The 22,581-nt window shown below is 42.5% G+C and overlaps 2 protein-coding genes across 2 annotated transcripts; both read left to right on the top strand.

Moving 5' to 3' along the window:
• Window positions 1–18,567: 18,567 nt before the first annotated feature.
• On the top strand, window positions 18,568–19,080 carry LOC127081261 (uncharacterized). Its single transcript, XM_051021532.1, has 2 exons — window positions 18,568–18,753; window positions 18,871–19,080. Exons 1-2 carry the CDS (start codon window positions 18,568–18,570, stop codon window positions 19,078–19,080), a joined length of 396 nt encoding a protein of 131 aa, XP_050877489.1.
• Window positions 19,081–19,476: 396 nt separating this feature from the next.
• Window positions 19,477–20,067, top strand: LOC127081260 (uncharacterized). The gene is made up of 2 exons (XM_051021531.1): window positions 19,477–19,938; window positions 20,050–20,067. Exons 1-2 carry the CDS (start codon window positions 19,477–19,479, stop codon window positions 20,065–20,067), a joined length of 480 nt encoding a protein of 159 aa, XP_050877488.1.
• Window positions 20,068–22,581: the final 2,514 nt, after the last annotated feature.

The following is a 22,581-nucleotide window of genomic DNA, read 5'->3' as shown; positions in this document are numbered from 1 at the left end:
TGGGAAGATTCAGGATGCTGGTTCCTCATCTTCCAAGAAACCATTTGCTGGGGCACCTCGCAGGAGAGAGGGGGAAACCAACGCTGTGCAACATAGAAGAAGTGCCAACAGAGGGCAATACCGCCAGGTTGCTGCTGTAACCATTCCAGCACCTCAACCTCGTCAACAGCAACAATAGAGAGTTCAACAACCGCCACAACAACAACAACAACAACAACAACAGCAACGTCCATATCAGCCGAGACAGAGGATGCCTGATCGACGTTTTGACCCGTTGCCGATGACCTATGCTGAGTTGTTGCCTGAACTGCTCCGATTGGGGTTTATGGAGTTGCGTACAATGGCTCCGTTGACGAAGATACCACCTGGGTATGATGCCAACGTACGTTGTGATTTCCATTCTGGTGCTCCAGGACACCATATTGAGAACTGCCGGGCTTTTCATCATAAGGTCCAGGACCTAATTGACGCTAAAACTATCAATTTTGCTCCTGTGCCGAATGTTGTAAACAATCCTATGCCTCCGCATGGTGCACACAGAGTGAACAATGTTGAAGGGGGAGAGATTGAAGACTTGGTGGTCAGTGTTGAGGAGATCCAGACTCCGTTGATTGTTGTGAAGGACCGTCTATTGAATGGGGGCATATTCCCGGGCTTTTGTGAGGGCTGTATAGGCTGTGCAGAGTCAGAAAATGGTTGTGAACAGTTGAGGGCTGGTATTCAGAATCTGATCGATGAGGGCTGTTTACAGTTTGCTCGGGCTGTTAGAGACCGTGGAGTGGTGTCAACTGTCACCATTTATTTTAAACCGTCTGAGGGACGTGGCCAGAGGACTGTTAATGCGCCTATAGCTAGTGGTACCCCTGTTACCATTTCTGCTCCTGTAACCGTCAGTGCTCCAACTACAATCGTTGCTTCGGGCAGAAGGGCTGTTGAAAATAGTAGGGTTGTGCCATGGAAGTATGACAATGCTTATCGCAGCAACAGAAGGGCTGAGAGTCAGGTTAGGCCAGTGAATCAGTCTCCTGTGACTATTGGTGTGCCTAGTAGGACTCCTGTGGTTGTTGGTCCAGTTGTGGATAATGTTGGGGGACCAGGAGGTTTTACCAGAAGTGGTCGTCTGTTTGCACCACAACCGTTGAGGGATAACAATGTTGAGGCTCTCGCCAAGGCTAAGGGTAAACAGGCCGTGGTTGATAAAGAACCCGCTCAGAAGGAGGCGCCTGAGGGCTCATTTGAGAAAGACGCGGAGGAGTTCATGAAGATTATCAAGAAGAGTGACTACAAGATTGTAGATCAGTTGAATCAGACTCCGTCCAAGATTTCTATCCTCTCATTGCTGCTATGCTCTGAGGCGCACCGTAATGCCTTGTTGAAGATGCTGAATCTGGCTTACGTGTCTCAAGAGATCTCTGTCAACCAGTTGGAGGGTGTGATTGCCAATGTGAGTACTAGGCATGGTGTGGGGTTCACAGATCTGGACTTGACGCCTGAAGGCCGCAACCATAACAAGGCCCTGCATATCACTATGGAGTGTAAGGGTGCAATGTTGTCTCATGTGTTGGTAAACACTGGCTCATCTTTGAATGTGCTGCCTAAGAAGATTCTGGGTAAGATTGATGTTGAAGGGGTTGTCCTCACTCCGAGCGATCTGATTGTTCGTGCATTTTATGGATCCAAACGGTCTGTTTTTGGTGAAGTCACATTGCCGGTGAAGATTGGCCCGGAGGTGTTCAATATTGTCTTCTATGTGATGGACATCCAGCCAGCATATAGTTGCTTATTGGGGCATCCCTGGATTCATGCAGCTGGGGCAGTTCTGTCAACTCTCCACCAGAAGTTGAAGTATGTCTGGAACGGTCAGATTGTGACTGTGTGTGGTGAAGAAGACATTCTGGTGAGTCACCTATCCTCTTTCAAGTATGTGGAGGTGGATGGCGAGATCCATGAAACTCTATGTCAGGCATTCGAGACCGTTGCTCTTGAGAGGGTGGCTTTGCTGAGCAAAAGAAGCCAGGTGCCTCAATTGCATCGTACAAGCAGGCAGTGGAGGTTGTCAACTCTGGTAATGCTGAAGGCTGGGGCAAGATGGTAGATTTGCCTGTCAAAGAAGATAAATTTGGAATTGGTTATCAACCTCTACAGGCGGAGCAGGGCGTGCAAACAGGTCCGAGTACCTTTACCAGCGCTGGGCTGATGAATCACGGTGATGTCTTTGCAGCCAGTAGTGAAGACGGTGATAGTGATTGTGATCTAGACAACTGGGTTCGCCCGTGTGCACCAGGGGAGACGATCAACAACTGGACAGCAGAAGAAGTGGTCCAAGTTACTCTTCAAATAGAGTAATTTTCTTTTGTTTTTCATTTTGCACAAAACCCTACGTTTTGCCCAAGGCGTAGTGGTTCATTGTAGGGCCTCATCATGTTTTTACAATGATATCATTAATAAAGGACGTTTTGCAAACAATTTTGTGATCCCTGTCTTTCTATTTTTGTTTTCATTTTTCAAAAAAATAAAAATGGCAATGTTTTTGTTTTTTGTGACTTTCTTGAACTCTTTTTTCTAAAATAAAGCATTAAACATGCAGAAGTGATCTTACGGACTCCACTATGAACAGTTCTGTTATGGCTCAGTATGATTTCAATAATCCCATCTACCAAGCTGAAGAGGAGAGTGAGGAAGACTGTGAACTCCCCAAAGAATTGGTCAGATTGTTGAAGCAAGAGGAAAGGGTCATCCAACCTCATCAGGAGGAGTTGGAAGTGATTAATCTTGGTACTGAGGACGCCAGAAAAGATATTAAGATCGGGGCTGCTTTGAAAGAAGATGTCAAGAGAAGGTTGATTGAGATGCTGAGAGAATATGTGGAGATATTCGCCTGGTCATATCAAGATATGCCTGGGTTGGATACCGATATTGTGGTGCATAGACTACCTCTCAGGGAAGATTGTCCTTCAGTCTTCGGAGAACGAGTCCTGATATGGTTGTTAAGATCAAGGAAGAGGTTCAGAAGCAGTTGGATGCGGGTTTTCTGTCAGTTACGACTTATCCCCCGTGGGTGGCCAACATCGTTCCCGTGCCGAAGAAGGATGGCAAAGTCAGAATGTGTGTCGATTACCGGGATTTGAATAGAGCAAGTCCGAAAGATGACTTCCCATTACCTCACATTGATGTATTGGTTGATAATACGGCTCAATCCTCGGTTTTCTCTTTCATGGACGGTTTCTCTGGCTATAATCAGATTAAGATGGCGCCAGAAGACATGGAAAAGACGACATTCATTACACCTTGGGGCACGTTCTGCTATAAGGTGATGCCATTTGGGCTGAAGAATGCCGGTGCTACCTATCAGAGGGCTATGACGACTCTCTTTCATGACATGATGCACAAAGAGATTGAAGAATATGTGGATGATATGATTGCGAAGTCGCAGACAGAAGAGGAGCACCTGGTCAATTTGCAGAAGTTGTTTGACAGATTGAGAAAATTCAAACTGAGGCTGAATCCAAACAAGTGTACGTTTGTGGTGAGATCCGATAAGCTGTTAGGTTTCATTGTCAGTGAGAAAGGGATTGAGGTTGATCCAGCAAAAGTCAAAGCTATTCGAGAAATGCCTGAACCGAAAACAGAAAAGCAGGTTCGTGGGTTTTTAGGGAGATTGAACTACATTGCACGGTTTGTATCTCACCTAACTGCCACGTGTGAACCGATTTTCAAATTGCTAAGAAAGAATCAAGCAATCAGGTGGAATGATGATTGTTAGAAAGCTTTTGACAAGATAAAAGAGTATTTACAGAAACCTCCAATCCTTATACCTCCAGTTCCTGGGAGGCCTCTGATAATGTACCTGTCAGTGACCGAGAACTCGATGGGGTGTGTGTTGGGACAGCATGACGAGTCTGGTCGAAAAGAGCATGCCATATACTACCTTAGCAAAAAGTTTACCGATTGTGAAATCAAATATTCATAGCTTGAGAAAACTTGCTGTGCTTTGGCCTGGGCTACTCGCCGACTGAGGCAGTATATGTTGAACCATACTACCTTATTGATTTCTAAGATGGATCCAGTGAAGTACATCTTTGAGAAGCCGGCTCTCACCGGACGTGTTGCTCGTTGGGAGATGATTCTAACTAAGTATGATATTCAGTACACGTCGCAGAAGGCCATCAAAGGTAGTATTCTGTCAGACTACCTCGCCGAGCAATCGATTGAGGATTATCAGCCGATGATGTTTGAATTCCCTGATGAAGACATCATGTATTTGAAGATGAAAGACTGCGAAGAGCCTCTTGTCGAGGAAGGACCGGATCCTGATGACAAGTGGACAATGATGTTTGATGGGGCTGTGAATGTGAATGGCAACAGTGTTGGGGCAGTGCTTATTAATCCTAAAGGTGCTCATATACCTTTTTCTGCCAGATTGACTTTTGATGTCACCAACAACGAGGCTGAGTATGAGGCTTGTATCATGGGGATTGAAGAAGCCATTGATCTGAGGATCAAAACTCTAGACATTTATGGAGATTCCGCTCTAGTGATTAATCAGGTCAATGGAGATTGGAATACCAATCAGCCGCATTTGATTCCTTACAGAGATTACACCAGAAGAATACTGACGTTCTTCAAGAAAGTGAAGCTGTACCATGTCCCCCGGGATGAGAATCAGATGGCTGATGCCTTTGCTACTTTGTCTTCTATGATCAAAGTTCATTGGTGGAATCATGTGCCACATGTTGCGGTGAATCGACTCGAGAGGCCTGCGTATGTGTTTGCAGCCGAGTCTGTTGTGGATGATAAGCCGTGGTACTATGATATCAAGAATTTCCTCAAGAGTCAGGAGTATCCTGAAGGTGCGTCAAAGAATGATAAGAAAACCCTGAGAAGGCTAGCTGGAAGCTTTTATTTGAATCAGGATGACGTGTTGTACAAGAGGAACTTCGACATGGTTCTGCTCAGATGCGTGGATAGACACGAAGCAGACATGTTGATGCAAGAAGTGCACGAAGGATCTTTTGGTACCCATGCTGATGGTCATGCAATGTCCAAGAAATTGTTGAGAGCCGGTTATTACTGGATGACTATGGAATCCGATTGTTTCAAATACGCTCGGAAATGCCATAAGTGTCAAATCTATGCTGATAAGGTGCATCTACCACCAAGCCCTCTGAATGTCATGAATTCACCTTGGCCATTCGCGATGTGGGGCATTGATATGATCGGGAAGATTGAGCCTACTTCTTCCAATGAACATCGCTTCATCCTGGTTGCAATTGACTACTTCACCAAGTGGGTGGAGGCAGCTTCCTATGCTAATGTTACCAAACAAGTGGTTGCCCGGTTCATTAAGAAGGAAATCATCTGTCGTTATGGAGTTCCTGAGAGAATCATCACTGACAATGGTTCGAATCTCAATAACAAGATGATGAAAGAGCTTTGCAGAGATTTCAAGATTGAACATCACAATTCTTCTCCTTACAGACCGAAGATGAATGGTGCTGTAGAGGCGGCAAAAAAGAATATTAAGAAGATTGTGCAGAAGATGGTCGTGACGTACAAAGATTGGCATGAGATGCTGCCTTTCGCTTTGCATGGGTACCGTACCTCAGTACGTACGTCGACCGGGGCAACCCCGTACTCCCTTGTGTATGGTATGGAAGCAGTCCTACCAGTTGAAGTGGAGATCCCTTCTCTGAGAGTTTTGCTTGATGTCAAGTTAGACGAAGTCGAGTGGATTCGAACAAGGTTTAATGAGTTGAGCCTTATCGAAGAAAAACGGTTAGCAGCTGTTTGCCATGGGCAGTTGTATCAGAGAAGGATGAAGAGAGCCTTTGATCAGAAAGTGCGTCCTCGAAGCTATCAGATCGGTGATCTAGTTTTGAAGAGGATCCTTCCTCCCGGTACAGATAACAGGGGAAAATGGACTCCTAATTATGAAGGTCCATATGTTGTGAAGAAGGTTTTCTCCGGTGGAGCCTTGATGCTTACAACTATGGATGGTGAAGATTTTCCGTCCCCTGTTAACTCAGATGTAGTCAAAAAATACTTCACATAAATTGACCCGCTGGACAAAAAGAATAAAAGAGTCCAGGCAAAAAAAGGGCATCCCGGCAAACCAAAAAAAAGAGAGAAGAGGTTCGGGCAAAAGTTAGGGGTAAAGAATGAAAAGAATTTGTACACCCGGTAAGTCGAAAACCCGCAAGGGCGACTTAGGCAAAAATGGGTATCCTGGTGGATTGAAAACCCGAAAGGGCGATCCAGGCAAAAGAGGGATTAAAGCAAAGACTACAGTCTGAGTTATCTGTACTTCATTGCGCTTCAGCGTCTGCCATCTTGAAAGATGTGATCGGTCCAATCATTCTTCTCAGAAAGCAAGGAATTTGGGAGGAAATTGATGATCTGTGAGTTATAACAGAATTGGGAAATAGTGGATGCCGTGTTCACATTGCCATTAGGATAGATTTTTCTTTTTGTGCGCAATTACCTCTTTCTAGGAATTGCTTCCCGATGTATTCGCCTTTTCAGGCCCATTTCAATCAATAAAAGTCGTTATTCAGATAAATAACTCTCTTGTTTTTATTTTTACTATTTTGTTTGCAAAAACGTCCGAATTTTTGATAAAACATTGCATATAAAAACATGAAGGCTAGACAATAATGTGCAGGAAGATAAAACATTTGAAAATCATTTTGAATGTTGAGGACACTTGAGCGTATCTTGTCTATGTAATTCCCTGGTACATGTTTGTCGTGCTGTTTTGCAGGTCATCACCTTGAGATTCCCGGCTGAAGCAGATAAGCCACGGTTTGTTCAGAGATGTTGTCAGCACTGTCCAGTGGTGTGGGATGGAGATCTTCCCCGGCAGTTGAAACAGGTTCAGGACTTGTCTCCCCAGCAAAGTGATCAGGAATTCCTCAGCAGGAGTGAGGCTGATATCCCCAAGCAAGTCTGAAGGCTATCAGAACTATTTTTATCCCCTGCAGAGACGTCTGTGGAGTTTTCTTCCCCAGCAGGTCTAAGGGTTTGTGGCTGTCTATCCCCAGCGTGGCCTGGTATATTATTTCCTCAGCAGAGTGGTGTAGGCCTTTCCCCAACAGGGTTGTGTATGCTTATCCCCATCAGGGTTGTGAAGGTTTTCCCCTAGCAGATCTCCCGAGCAGAGGTTTGTTTTGATGGCTTTCCCCAGCAGGTTCCCCGAGTGGATCAGGTTCGGTGAAAATTATTTCCAGCAGTGGTTATCCATTTGTGGATGGGTCGTCCCCATTAAATCGACATTGGTTGCTTCCCTAGCGGAGTCCTCGAGTGGATTGGATACAGTGAAGGTTATCCCCATTGGGATCTTTCCCCCTAGCAGCAGTGCAATTCCCCGGCATGAGTGAGAAGTCGGTGCTACTCCTCGCAGAGCATTTCTCAGACAGAGTATCCCCACAGAGTTGGAGTATCTAATCAGTTGGCTCCCCGACAGGAGTTCATCATTTGCATTTTGCATGTAGTGATCATTGCATCCTCAAAACGCGTGGCATTTCCATTCAATATGGAGCATTACGCCATAGAAAAATTCAAACATATGCATTCATGTGTTAAACCTAATCAGACCATATCCCCGGCAGAAGCGGATAGTTGTTCAACACCTGTACGACACATTTGCTACAGTTGCTCCTGACAGCATTCAGGATTGGTATCCCAGAGAGGTTTATTTCCTCACCCGTCCGTGGAAGGAAAGCTTCATTCTCCCCAGTGAGATCCCCAGCAAGTGTTTAACCTTGCCTTGACATGTTGAAGATGTCGTTCTTGTGATACTGGTAAGTGTCATGTTTGCACCCGCGTGTGTTCTTTTTAAGTGTTGGTAAACACCATTGTTTCGGTGTCGGTAAACATCGAGTCCTACTCCAGTCATCGGTAAATGTCTGGTCGTCCCTTTATTGATGTCGGTAAACATCATCTTTTGATGTACGCAACATATATCCTTTCCCCAGGTCATCCGTTGATGTCTGGTCACCTCTCCGTTGGTGTCGATAAACGTTGAGTTTTTTCTATTCGTCCATTGACGTATAGTTGTACCCTTCCCCAGAAGTCACCTCTCCGTTGGTTTCGATAAACGTTGAGTTTTTCCTATTCGTCCGTTGATGTCTAGTTGTATCTCTTCCCCACAGGTCATCTGTTGATGTCTGTTCACCTCTCCGTTGGTGTCGATAAACGTTGAGTTTTTGCCTGGTCGTCCGTTGACGTCTGGTTGCACGTCCTATTCCCCAGTCATCGGTAAATGTCTGGTCGTCTTTGTTTGATGTCGGTAAACATCATCTTTCGATGTCGGTAAACATCATCTTTCGATGTCGGTAAACATCAAGTCTCATCCCAGTCATCGGTAAATGTCTGGTCGTCTTTTGTTTGATGTCGGTAAACATCATCTTTCGATGTCGGTAAACATCGAGTCTCATCCCAGTCATCGGTAAATGTCTGGTAGTTCCCCAGCTAGAAATCCCCAGTAGAGTCGTCGGTAAACGTCCTATCTGGTTTCCGGTTGCAAATATTTGTTTTCCTTCCCCAGGGAAGTGTTCACCTCTCCGTTGGTGTCGATAAACGTCGAGCTTCTCCCCTTCGTCCGTTGACGTCTGGTCGAGTTTTCCCAGTCATCCGTTGATGTCTGGTCACCTCTTCGTTGGTTTCGATAAACGTTGAGTTTTTCCCATTCGTCCGTCGATGTCTGGTTGTATCTTTTCTTTGATAAAAATCAAAATCCCCAGTAGAGTCGTCGGTAAACGTCTTGTCTGGTTACTGTTGCAAATATCCTGTATCATTCCCCGTAGAGTGCAAATTTCTACGGTTCTTTGGTATTCAATCCCTGTTTACCCTGAAGGTCTGACAGCCGTTGCTCTCATCCGTTCAGGTTCCCAGCTGATTGAATAGGGGCAGCTGTAGCACCTCAAATTTGCACCTCCCATTTGTATATACATTTTCATTTTAGGTCATTAACATTGCATTGTTCATTGCATAGTCCATCAAGTCATCAGGCAAGACTGGTCAGGAGATTCAACTGTGTAAGGTAACAAGTGCATTTTCTATGAGATAAAAGCCCTAGGGTTGGTACAATGAGTTCATGTGACCCAAGGATCATTTTGAAGTGATTTGGCCAAGTGTTGAAAGCTCAGACTCATCAGTCCATGTGCAAATCATCTGAAACCCTAAAAAGTCAACAGAAGTCAACTGTCAATTCAATTGTGGATTTGGAGGTGGGAAATGGTTAGAGATGCCTCATTCATGTTCAAACAAGTCTCATATGACATTTCAAACATCAACATTGAAGGATTTGAAGTCAGATCAAAACTTTCCCAAAATAGCAAGTGACCTGTAATTTGAATTTTCCAAAAATGGAAAGGTTTTGGACCAACTTCAACTCAAGATTACATCATAAAGAAAGCTTCAAATGAAATTTTGTCCAACATGAAAGTTGAAGATCATTCTCTCCCATTTCCAAAAAGTCCAAGATCATGGATTTCTCATGTGTGGTTAAGGAGATATGGTTCAAACATGGCAAAGTGTGGTTTAGACTTCAAATGAGCATAACTTTCAAACAAAAACTCCTATTTGAGTGGTTCTTTTTGCACATTGATCCTTGTAACATGTATTTTCCAAGCATACAATCATTTGGCATGAAATCTCATTTGCATGGCATTGGCTCATTCATGAAGATTTTGGGAAGAAATTTCATAAACTCATTTTGGTTGAATATATGCATACAATATCACTTCCAAAGCTTGCATGAACATATTTTAAGTGGATTTTGGCCTTGCACATGCACTGTTCACGTGCATGAGGGTGCATGGAGTATAAAATTGATTTTTTGCATTCACACCACAAAGTCCCTAATCTCATTTGCATTTGCTTAAACCATTGCCTAAACATGATTAGCATGGACTATATAGCCTTAATCATAACTGATTGCATCACAATTACCAATTCTAGATCTAGAATCACAAAAATCTCAAAAATTATCTCTCACTTTTTTTTGCAAAATCCTTCAAACACTAGCACTTTTCCTTGATTCATTCATCATCCTGAGCTATAATTGAGCACATTTGCACGTGGAAACAGAGGAAATTGTTGCATTCTTGTTCATGTTCAAGGTGTGAAGCATCCATGGAAGTTGAAGCTTGAGCTGGTTTGGTGTATCCTTGAACCTTGCATTCATCATCATTCACCTCAAGAAGCATATTGGAAGAGATTTGAGGCGTGGCAAAGCTTGGAAGCAAGGGATTTCAAATCTGCTCATCAAGAGGTTACATTTTTGACCTCTTTAATTTTGTAAATCATTATGCTAAATGTGTAGATCCTTTATTGGTGGTAATTCTGGAACAAAAATGGAGTGATTTCATGCTGAATTGAGTTAGATCCATGTGATTTAAGTTTTTATGTGAATATTTGATTCATTCGATTCGTGTTCATCTTGATGTTTTTGCATGAATGATGCATGGATTCTTGTTATATGATGAATGATGAGTTGATTGATGTGCACGTTTTTCATTTCTGGAACGTTTGAGGAAATTCTGGAAAATTGGATGAAGATCTTCATCGTGTTCATCATGTTCATGCATTTTCCAGTTTTGCTGGGGATTTACCTATGGAATTACCTGCGAAACGCATAGCATTACCTGCGGAACGCATGCATGTTTCCTGCGGATTTTTTGAATGCATTGAGCGCGCGCTTAGGGTTTGGCTTGGTGAAACGCAGTCGTTTTGTTTGGCGCGCGTGTAGATTTGAATGTTGCCAGGGTTCGAATCCGGTTGGGAGCGTTTCACATAGCCTTGCATTTTCTCATTTCTTCATTTGTTCATGCATTGTCCACTTCATTTTTTAAATTTTTTCCACACTTCCAAAATTCATTAAAAATTGAAAACTAATCCAAATTCATCCCAATTTTTTGCATCATGATCCTCATTCTATCTAATTTTTTATGGTTATACAAAATGCAAATTGTGCCTGGCCTGGAAATTATTTTGTCTAAGGAGTTTGAACATGTATGCTTGCTTGACCTTGCCATGCTATATCCTTTGTGAAATGCTTGATTCTTGTCCAATGCTTATGAAATTTTGCATGCTATAACTAGACACATTGCTTGACATTTTGGTGTTGATTTGGTATTTTTATCAATTACCATGACTGTTTTATGATTATGCTAAGTTAGGTGTGACAAATTGTGTCACACCTTGTGATGTTCAACTTGAATGATGTGTTTGCCATGTCAAATGAGCTCCAATTGTCCTGATTTTTTGTATGATGCATATTATGGATGTTGTGAATGAGCATGAATTTTGTTGGAATTATTTGATTGATTTCTGATTTAATTGAGATTTTTCATTCTGGTTGGTCACAAGTGAGCTTTAAAATTTCCTTGAACTTCATTTGATCATAAAATGTTTGTTTCTTATCCAATGCTTCTGAATTTTTGCACACTATTTCTAGACATGTTGAGTGTTGTTTTGGATTTGGTTTGAGGCTTTTACCATGATCCATCCCTGTTTTATGCCTATGCTAACTTGGTGTGACAATTTGTGTCACACATGTGCTTGTTGTGCTTGTCTTGACTTATGCTATGTGATTGCCATACCTAATGATGTCCAATGCCTCTAATTTTTTGTGTGATGATCATGTTGTATGTCCTGTTTACTCATGAATTTTGACAAGATTATTTGAATCATTTTTGATTTAATGTGCATTTATTTCTTCTGATGTCACAATGTGGTCACAATTTGCATACCTTGCCATGTTTGGTTCATGAAATGCTTTTGGTTAATGATATTGATATGGGACCTTTTGAGTTGTGTTCTTGATTGGATGAAGTTGATTCATGTTAAATTTCATGTTCTGTTTTGAATGTTTGACCCTCTTTTGACCCTCTTTTGACCCTAGGCTTTGACCTAGTGGTTTGGACTCACTGTTTGGATTGTGGATTTCAGGTTAAGAAGCACATTACCATGGTTGAAGTGGTTCACTCATTTGGATTGATTAGTTGATTGATGTTGACTAACCTTATGTGGTTTTGTAGGTTGATGCCAAGTCATTTGTGTTGTGCCTATTGGTTTGGGGCTTGCACATTGTTGCCTAATGCCTTATCTGTCTGATTATGTGATTGACTGTTGTCTGTCTGATTGGTTTAGATTTTTTCAGGTACCTAAGTTGCTTTGAGTTCTTTTGAACTTGCTTTTGCTTTGCTTGGTTGCTTAACCACTGAGGTATAACTCTCTGACTTCATGTAGTCTGGAAGACCTGTCCTGTTATGTGGACAGGCACCTGTCTGAAGCCCTCCTTAAGAGGCCATGCTTGTGTTTGTTTACTTTTGTGCCAAGCAGGAAAAGTCCTCTTATGAGGCAATTGGCAGATAAAAGAGATGTGCAATCCATCTCCTGCTATTCAGTGTGTCATTCACTTTGCTCACACACCTTGTGTTGATGCATTGTGGATAATAGCCCAAGATCTTTGTTGAGCCAGTCATATGTGGAGAAGAGTTCCTACTTTCTGAACTCCCACACTTTCATTTGTCTGAAGCTCTCCCAGGCCAAGGATAAGAGCTGTGAGGTCTTACCCTCACTTCCCATTTCATCTGCTTCACCCTAACTCTCAATGTTAGGGTTAAGAGCTAACTACACCCGATTCCAGTTGGCTTGTGTTTCACAGCCTAACCTTGTATGAGCCCAATTGTTTGCATATAGTGTGTGTGCTTGCTTTTTGTGCTTGTATGACTTTGCCTGTGCTGTTTAGGATAGCTTGCTTCCTGTGCAAGTTAGATAGAAACCTTAACAATGGGATCATATGCATGACAACTTCTAGGCTCGAGTCGTAGTCTCCCTAGTAGTTTGTGTCTCCCTTTGTATCTGGTTAGGCTAGTCCTTTTTCCCTGTGTAGGGGAACTACGTCTCCCTGATCCTTATACCAGATGAGGTACGTAGGCAGGAGATGAGCTGATCTCTCCGGGCGCCCTTTTTCTTTTTCAACCCCTTTGTGTGTGTTTGGAGTCTGACATAAGTCCAGCGATTGGCAGTTAGTTTCCTGTGTCTTGTTTGCTTGTTGGAGTCTGACGTAAGTCCAGCGATTGGCAGTTGGTTTCCTATGTGTGTTTGTTGGTTCGGAGTCTGATGTAAGTCCAGCGATTGGCATTCGGTTTCTATGTTTGCCTGTTTGTGTTGGAGTCTGACGTAAGTCCAGCGATTGGCAGTCGGTTTCCTGTGTGGTTTTGTTTGGCGTACGTTAGCCGAGCTACGAGTGCTCTGATTCTTCTCCAGTCATAGAAGATACGTATGCATAGGATGCGACATCCTAGCGAGAACGTTTCCCCTGTCCCGAACTACGTCGACTCTGATGTCTGTGCTTGACAGACTACGTAGGCCCAGGATGCGATATCCTGCCGAGTCCCGTTTCTTCCGTCTTTATGTGTTTGTTTCCAGCGTGTGTGCAGTGTTTGAGCAGTTTTTAGCAACCTTATCCTGTCTTTCTGAGCGTGGATCCCGTCGAGTACGATGGATGCGTAGGGGTGCTAATACCTTCCCTTCGCATAACCGACTCACGATTCCATCAATCTCTAGTCTCGAGACCATGTCTTTTCCAGGTTTACTTCGAGCGTTTCCTTTCCCTCTTTTGGGATAAATAACGCACGGTGGAGGCTCTGTTGTTTTCTTTTTGCCGCCGGTTTTTCGCGTAATGCGACAGATGTTGGTTGTATTAATCTTTCAAGATTAGTGGATTAAGCCCTTTTTGAAGGCAAAATCACCTTGGCCGGGTGGACTGGAGTAACTTTGTGTTATAAGGAACCAGTATAAAATCCTGCGTGTTCTTATTCTGAAAAAGCGCTTATTTTCCAAAACAATTCAAACCCCCCTTTCTTGTTTTTCTCACCTTCACTCTTGACTAAAGCCCTACCCATGTGTGTTTGAGCCCCTGGTTGGCATGTTTACTTTATGCATGTTTGTTTTGTATGGTGTGATCGTTTCCCCATAGGATTGCTAGGCTTCAGATAGTCTCTCGTTTGAATGACATTTAAGGTAGCACGGTTCCTTCGTCTAGGACTTCCTTTTTGCATGAGCATTCCTAAAACACCAACAACTCATTGTTTTTTCTTCTCCTAAGAACACGTTTACTCCTTCTACTACAGGCGAGTAAGTCTCCAAAGGTCGAGCATCCGGTAGATTGCGTAGTAACGTCGTTCGCCCAAACACAACCCTTAACCCGTAGTTAGCCGAACTACGGCTTGCTCTGATTCTCATTCCAAATGAGATACGTAGGCATAAGACACGATGTCTTAGCGAGCACACTTATCCTTAACCCATAGGTAGCCGAGCTATTAAGACTCTGATTCTCATATTCAGATGAGATACGTATGCAGTGGATGCGACATCCGTGCGAGTCATTTTCTTTTGACCCCTCTTTTAGTAAATAGTACATTAGATAAACCCACACCCTTTAGACAAGAACAACAAGAGTGGATCCCGTAGAGTACTACGAATGCGAGACCTTGTCTTTTCCTTTCCTTCCCTTCGTATAATCGACTCCCGAACCCAAGATTTGGTTGCGAGACCTTGTCTTTTCCTTTCCTTTTTCCATGTTTACTTCGAGCGTTTCCTTTCCCTCCTTTGGGATAAATAACGCACGGTGGCGACTCTTCTGTCTTTTCTTTTCACCGGTTGTTTTTTTTCGCATTTCCTTTTTCAGGTTGTGACAGAGACACCGGAGAGTGTACCGTCGAACATGTTGCCAAATATCAAACCGAAGTTGGCGACATAGCAAACAATGAGGATTTGAAGTTTAAATACTTTCCAAGTTCTCTTATAAAAAATACGTTCACGTGGTTTACAATGTTACCCCCACAATCCATCCAAATATGGACGCAGCTAGAGAGGTTGTTCCATGAACAGTTTTGCATGGGACAATTGAAAATAAGTCTAAAAGAACTAGTCAGCGTCAAACGATAGACCGTTGAGTCAGTCGATCAGTACCTCAATAAGTTTAGACTTTTGAAGGCTAAATTCTTTACTCAAGTCCCTGAGCATGAATTAGTCAAAATAGGTGCAGGCGGTGTAGACTGTTCTATCAGAAAGAAGTTAGATACACAGTATCTAAGGGATATGGCGCAATTAGCTTATAAGGTTTGATACATCGAACGCTTGAAAGCTGAAAAGACCAAAATTGGAGCCATATTTGGAGTTAGTGATCAGACAAACCACACGAGAGTACAAGTGCGTTAAAGAAAATCTATTGATGTATTTCGTAATGGCGACGCAACTATTAGAATGCTTCGAAGTTATCAGCACCATGCATGCGCCTAGAATGAGGAATCAAGAAGCCAATGAGTTAGCACAAATTGCCACTGGGTACAAGGTATCAAAAGAAAAGCTCAAGGATTTTATTGAGGTAAAGGAAAAGATGGTGTCGAACGTCTCGCCATCACTCAATACGGTAATCCCAAAAACTAGGGGGGAGAGGTCTTCAGCAATAAATTTCAATTTCTTGAAAATTTCGAAATTTTTGCAAGACACGAAGTATTTTCCATTGACAATTTGTCGTAGTCAGATTGGAGAAAACCAATCATAGAGTACTTAGAAAATCCAGTCAGAAACACTAACAAGAAAATCAGAATCAGAATCAGATCCAAGAAGCTAGAATATCATCCAAGACACTTTGTGGGTTCTATCCGGGTGATCAGTCAACACAAGGGAAAGACTTGAGTTACTTCCAACAGGTTCAAATGGGGTCTATTTATCATTCAAAACGCTAATCTTGAAGGAGCAAAAATTTGTTCCTGAGCTGTCGTGCTCGCTAGGCGAGCAACATGGTTCGCTAAGCGAACTGAACTGTCATGCTTGCTAGGCGAGCAAATCCTTCGCTAGGCGAAGCTCACGCGTTTTCAGAAAATAACAGAAGGTCATGGGCTTGAGTTTCCCTCATTTGAGCCCACAAAGCCACGGAAATCAGGTTATAAATTCAGAATTTCACTGAGCCAAAGCGGATTCGATTCCTACTATCAGAGAGAGAAAGAACAGAGCTGACAGGATTCAGAGCAACCTCCAGGGACTGAAAGGAACTCATCTGCAAAGAACCTATTCTGCCTCATACAAACCCTAAGATTGCTCTGCAAACCCAACCGGGCAATTCAATTTCATTCGATCTCTCCAATCAGGTTTGCCCTATTCCCCTTACTTTATGCTGTTAATTTGAATACTCTGAATGTACGAGGTATTATCATGAGGTTTTGCCCACGGGTAGATATGCATGAATATGTAAAACAATGCCTTGAATGTTTAATCGTTTAATTTCTAAAATGCGTGCCATAGGGTTTGGGGTTTCTGAGATCGTACTGTTATCCATGAAGAACCCAAAACCCGCAGGCGTTTGCTAGCACCATCGCTAGGTGAGCCTGTAGCGAGGCTTCGCCAAGCCTTCGCTAAGCCTTCGCTAAGCGAAGCAGCAGCGATCGCGACAACTGTTGCTTTTCTGTTTGCTCTAATCTGTTTTGTGTTTGTCATGGCATTGTTTTCTCCTGATTCCATCCTGTTACTCTAACCTGTTTGTTGAGTTTTTGTGAGGGCTCACATGACTTTTGAAGAGACAGCTTGCTCGGTATTCCACTTTATTTGTGGGATACCATCTGGAGGTTTATTCCGATTACCTGTATTGACTTGCTTTCTTTGATGGTGCCAGCTTGAGAGATCTCTGGGTTTCTTATTTCTTGAGTTACTGTTACTTTTGATCTTTATCCATGCGGTAGATCTCTTGATCCCTTTATTTTTCCCGCATTTTACAGTTTTCTTAGCTGGAAGACCTCAATAGGAGGCAATGTTTTCTTTTGTTTGTTTACTTTTGTGCCCAAAGACCTCCCAGAAGAGGCACAAATGCTAAAGACCTCCATGAAGAGGCAATTGGCGGATAAAAGGGATTAGTAGTCAATCCCCCATTATTCAGTGCGTCGTTCTTTAAGATCACACTACGTGTTAATGCTTCAGAACAAAAGCCCAAGATCTTTTGTCCGGTCGTTCAGTGGAGAGGGTTCCATCTTTCTGAACCCCCACGCCTTGTCATGAGCTCACCCTGTCCAGGGATAAGAGCTATGAGGTCTTATCCTCATTACCCTTTTGATCTGCTCACCCTGACGGTCAATGTCAGTGGTTAAGAGCCCATTTGATTACCTATTCCATGGCTTGTTTGTCGAGGTTGATATGACCCCTCTTGACTAAAGCCCTACCCATGTGTGTTTGAGCCCCTGGTTGGCATGTTTACTTTATGCATGTTTGTTTTGTATGGTGTGATCGTCTCCCCATAGGATTGCTAGGCTTCAGATAGTCTCTCGTTTGCATGACAATTAAGGTAGCACGGTTCCTTCGTCTAGGACTTCTTTTTTGCATGAGCATTCCTAAAACACCAACAACTCATTGTTTTTTCTTCTCCTAAGAACACGTTTACTCCTTCTACTACAGGCGAGTAAGTCTCCAAAGGTCGAGCATCCGGTAGATTGCGTAGTAACGTCGTTCGCCCAAACACAACCCTTAACCCGTAGTTAGCCGAACTACGGCTTGCTCTGATTCTCATTCCAGATGAGATACGTAGGCATAAGACGCGATGTCTTAGCGAGTACACTTATCCTTAACCCATAGGTAGCCGAGCTATGAAGACTCTGATTCTCATATTCAGATGAGATACGTATGCAGTGGATGCGACATCCGTGCGAGTCATTTTCTTTTGACCCCTCTTTTAGTAAATAGTACATTAAATAAACCCACACCCTTTAGACAAGAACAACAAGAGTGGATCCCGTAGAGTACTACGGATGCGTAGGGGTGCTAATACCTTCCCTTCGCATAATCGACTCCCGAACCCAAGATTTTGTTGCGAGACATTGTCTTTTCCTTTCCTTTTTCCAGGTTTACTTAGAGCGTTTCCTTTCCCTCCTTTGGGATAAATAACGCACGGTGGCAACTCTTCTGTCTTTTCTTTTCGCCGGTTGTTTTTTTTCGCATTTCCTTTTTCAGGTTGCGACAGAGACACCGGAGAGTGTACCGTCGAACATGTTGCCAAATATCAAACCGAAGTTGGCGACATAGCAAACAATGAGGATTTGAAGTTTAAATACTTTCCAAGTTCTCTTATAAAAAATACGTTCACGTGGTTTACAATGTTACCTCCACAATCCGTCCAAATATGGACGCAGCTAGAGAGGTTGTTCCATGAACAGTTTTGCATGGGATAATTGAAAATAAGTCTAAAAGAACTGGTCAGCGTCAAACGATAGACCGTTGAGTCAGTCGATCAGTACCTCAATAGGTTTAGACTTTTGAAGGCTAAATGCTTTACTCAAGTCCCTGAGCATGAATTAGTCAAAATAGGCGTAGGCGGTGTAGACTGTTCTATCAGAAAGAAGTTAGATACACAGTATCTAAGGGATATGGCGCAATTAGCTTATAAGGTTCGATACATCGAACGCTTGAAAGCTGAAAAGACCAAAATTGGAGCCATATTTGGAGCTAGTGATCAGACAAACCACACGAGAGTACAAGTGCGTTAAAGAAAATCTATTGATGTATTTCGTAATGGCGACGCAACTATTAGAGTGCTTCGAAGTTATCAGCACCATGCATGCGCCTAGAATGAGGAATCAAGAAGCCAATGAGTTAGCACAAATTTCCACTGGGTACAAGGTATCAAAAGAAAAGCTCAAGGATTTTATTGAGGTAAAGGAAAAGATGGTGTCAAACGTCTCGCCGTCACCCAATACGGTAATCCCAAAAACTAGGGGGGGGGGGGGGGAGGTCTTCAGCAATAAATTTCAATTTCTTGAAAATTTCGAAATTTTCGCAAGACACAAAGTTTTTGACATTGACAATTTGTCACAGTCAGATTGGAGAAAACCAATCATAGAGTACTTAGAAAATCCAGTCAGAAAGACTAACAGGAAAGTTAAGTATAGAGCTTTAAGCTATGTACGCCTGGGAAATGAGTTGTTGAAGAAAACTCCAGAAAGAGTATTGCTTAAGTGCCTTGGAGATAGAGAAGCCTACTTAGAAATGTCTGAAGTACACAGTGGAACTTGTGGGGTACAATAAGCAGGCCATAAAATGAAATGGCTATTATTTTGACAAGGTGTTTACTGGCCAAGTATGTTAAAAGACTGTATTGATTTCGCCAAAGGATGCTAAAAATGTCAGATGCATGCAAGCATCTAACATGTACTAGCAAGCTAGTTGCATGCAATTATCAAGCCTTGGCCCTTTCGAGGATGGGCATTAGATGTCATCAGTGAGGTTCGACCAACCTTGTCGAAACAACAAAAGTTTATCCCAGTCAAAATAGACTACTTTACAAAATGGATAGAAGTTATCCCTTTGGTAAAAGTGGATTAAGAGGTTGTGCTCAAATTCATTCCAAAACACATTGCGTTTAGGTTTGGGATTCCTGAAACCATTAATACAGATCAAGGCTCAGTTTTTGTGGGTCAAAAGATGCAAGAGTTTGCCACTGAAATAGGGTTCAAGTTGGTTACTTGCATACCTTACTACGCCCAAGCAAATGGCCAAGTCGAGACAGCCAACAAAGTGATAATTGGTTTAAACAAAAAACACGTTGCCAAGAAACCTAAGAATTGGCACAAGACATTAGACCAAATTTTATGGGCTTGTCGAACATCCCTAAAAGAGACAACGAATTTGACGCCTTTCCGTTTAACATTTAGGCACAATGATGTGTTGCCAACAAAGATTTTTTTACAATCAGTTAGGGTGCTATGGCAAAATGACATCCCTTCGAAACAATATTGGAGATTGATGTTCGACGAATTGACTAATTTAGACGAAGAAAGGTTGGCTGCAATAGACGTGTTGATACGACAAAAGGCGCGTGTGGCCAAAGTATACAATAAAAGGATTAAGATGAAAACCTATGCAATAAATGATTACGTTTGGAAGGTAATTTTACCTATGGATTGAAGAGATCAAACTTTAGGAAAATAGTCACCAAAGTGGGAAGGACCATTTCAAATAATCTAAACATTTATGAATAATGCCTACAAAATTCAGGAGATGGGTATTGATTAAAGAATCTTAAGGGTAAATGGGAAATATTTGAAAAAATATAAACCTATGCTACAAGAGATTCAAATTATAATATAGTGAAAATGATCATTGATTGTTAAAGCCAAGATGACATACAAAATGGTCAGCCAGCGCTACAATTGCCTCGACAAAAGAAATACATCAAGCAGGAAACCTAGAGTTAAAGTCTTCGAAAAGGGTCTTTCATGACCAATTCTGATGTCAAGGAGGCTTTTCTTCTCCCACAGTTGGTTAGTCTTTGCTTTAATTTTAAGGGCCTTTTCGCCGTGTGAAATCCCTTTAAGAACCTCCTGGTTGACGACATCTTGAGTAGGAAGAGATTCATCCGTATCCAAGGAGGCTTTTTGCGCTTCAACCTAAACAATCTTCTTAGTAAGTTCAACTATTTGAGCTTGATAATCTGAGATTTGTTGATCGAAGATTTGCTATTTTTTGAGATGTTCTTGTTTCTTGGCCTCAAAGTCATTGAGTTTTTTCTCACAAACTTGACTAAAATCCGACTCTAGTCTCATCTCGTTGATCTTCATTTTAATTTTAAAATCAACATTTCGAAGAAGAGCAAGATCCTTGACCAGTTGGGTGAAGAAAGCTTCAAACTCAATCAAGTATCTGGTAACCGGAGTAGGAAACTCGTGTAGGGCAAGTTCGTCGAGCAGCTTGAGGATGTCGCGCGCCATTGGTTCTTCTTCTTCGACGACAATTAGAATCTCGCGCTCAAACATATAATTTTTTAACTATTGAAGTTTGAGAGTGGCAGTGGCATCCATTCCTGGAGCAGGCACGAAAGTCAAAGAGGAAAGCTAAGCCTCAATCGATATTTGACGAAGTTGCTACAGCTTTCTTAAGGCCTCTGCCGAATTTTGTTGCTTCATGGCCAAAATCTCTTCTGGAGTAAGAGTGCTAAAAGAAGTTCCTTCGCCAGCAGCGGTCGAACGGGCCTGAGTTTGCTGAGTGTTAAGATTTTGTTGAGCCCCAGGCGACATGCTCCAAAACTCATCTTGCCTTTGAGGACTCAAGAGAGTAGCATTCTCAGTTGGTTGACTTTAGACCCTCACATCGACTATGGGCTCAGCAAGAGTTGAATCAGCCACATGTCCCTATAACAAAGAAGCCAAGATCCATATCGGAGAAGAACCTAGGGAGTCAAATACCTAGGGAGCTATGTGTTATGGGGAAGATGGAGTATGTCTTTCTTTAACCTGGGGCGCAAAGGCTTCAGTAAGGTCACCAGGAACTAAGGTCTCTGCGGCCGAAGAAGAAATTCTTGAGGAAGGTTTTTTGGCCGGAACTTTTTTTTCCGGGCCGGAGTAGGCGAAGTAACTGGTGGCGCCTTTGATGTAGGAAAGATATGTGAATGCGTGTTGCCATCAGAGTCTTCACTATTAACCGAAGGCACCTCTTCAAGAACCTAAGTCACAAGATACGTTAGAGGGTGATTGAATTTTAAAACCTCATGAAACGTTAAGACACGAGGTACCTTTGGTTTTAGAGTCGAGGACGCCTTTTTTATTTTTGAAGGTTTGCTTGGGGCTGGCGCAACAACTGGAACCCTCTTTCGACCCTAGAAGATAGAAACAGAGAAAAAGAAGTTGTTAGTTTTGCTTCTCAAAGAAGGAAAAGGCAAAGGAATAATGGTTACCTTCTTTGTTTGGGCCTCGTCAACATTGATAATTTGGATTGTTGCGTCAGGGGCGTCAGTAGTCGGCGGTAGAGTAGGCGTTTCTCCAGTGAGATTGGAGAAAGCGTCGATCATGTCTTGAAGAAAAATGCCCTCCAATGTAGGAGTCAAAAATTCCCTCCACATAACACTCAATTGTGCTGTAGCTTGAGGAGAATCACCAGGGAAAGGATTTTCAAACCATTTTGGGTCAAAGCTTCGATCCACAAATGGGGCCATACTTGGAACAAAGGAATTGGCCTCAATAAACATACTGAGATACTTCATAAAGAGGTGTTTGTTGGGAGCTTTCTGACATATCATTAAGGCGAGTCTTGCACTTTCGACTGGTCGGTCCTAGTTCAAACGCATTATGCACTCCAACATCGGATAACCCAACTGGTACACGAAGGTGGCGTTTAACCAATGTTGCAGCAGCCACATAGGGCCATGTAGAGGTAAATTCACGACCATCAAGCTATGGATAAGCTTAATGTCAATAAAACCAGAGTCACCACCGCACTTTTATTGCTTCCAAAGGAAAAGGGAAAAGTACGAACAAAACCCAAAGATAAGAAGTTTTCAAATCAAAACTAATAAAATGCCAGAGATTACAGGTAATGGGGTTGGTTACACAGAGGGAAGGTGTTAGCACCCAAAGTACCATAGGTACTCCTAGGGAGCCCTTTTTTATGTGTGTATGTGTTTTTGGTATAAAATGATGTTTGAGAAAAATAGAGTGTGAGGATGAGAAAAGAATTCATTGATTATATTTTTGTGTTTGACAACACCTTCGGGCTTGTGCCTACGTACCAACATAAAAATGAGGGACCAAAACC

This window comes from Lathyrus oleraceus, chromosome 5 (assembly GCF_024323335.1).
Source record: "Lathyrus oleraceus cultivar Zhongwan6 chromosome 5, CAAS_Psat_ZW6_1.0, whole genome shotgun sequence".
Taxonomy (NCBI): domain Eukaryota; kingdom Viridiplantae; phylum Streptophyta; class Magnoliopsida; order Fabales; family Fabaceae; genus Lathyrus; species Lathyrus oleraceus.
The sequence above is the reverse complement of the archived record's forward strand: the minus strand, read 5'-3'. Positions and strand labels throughout refer to the sequence as shown.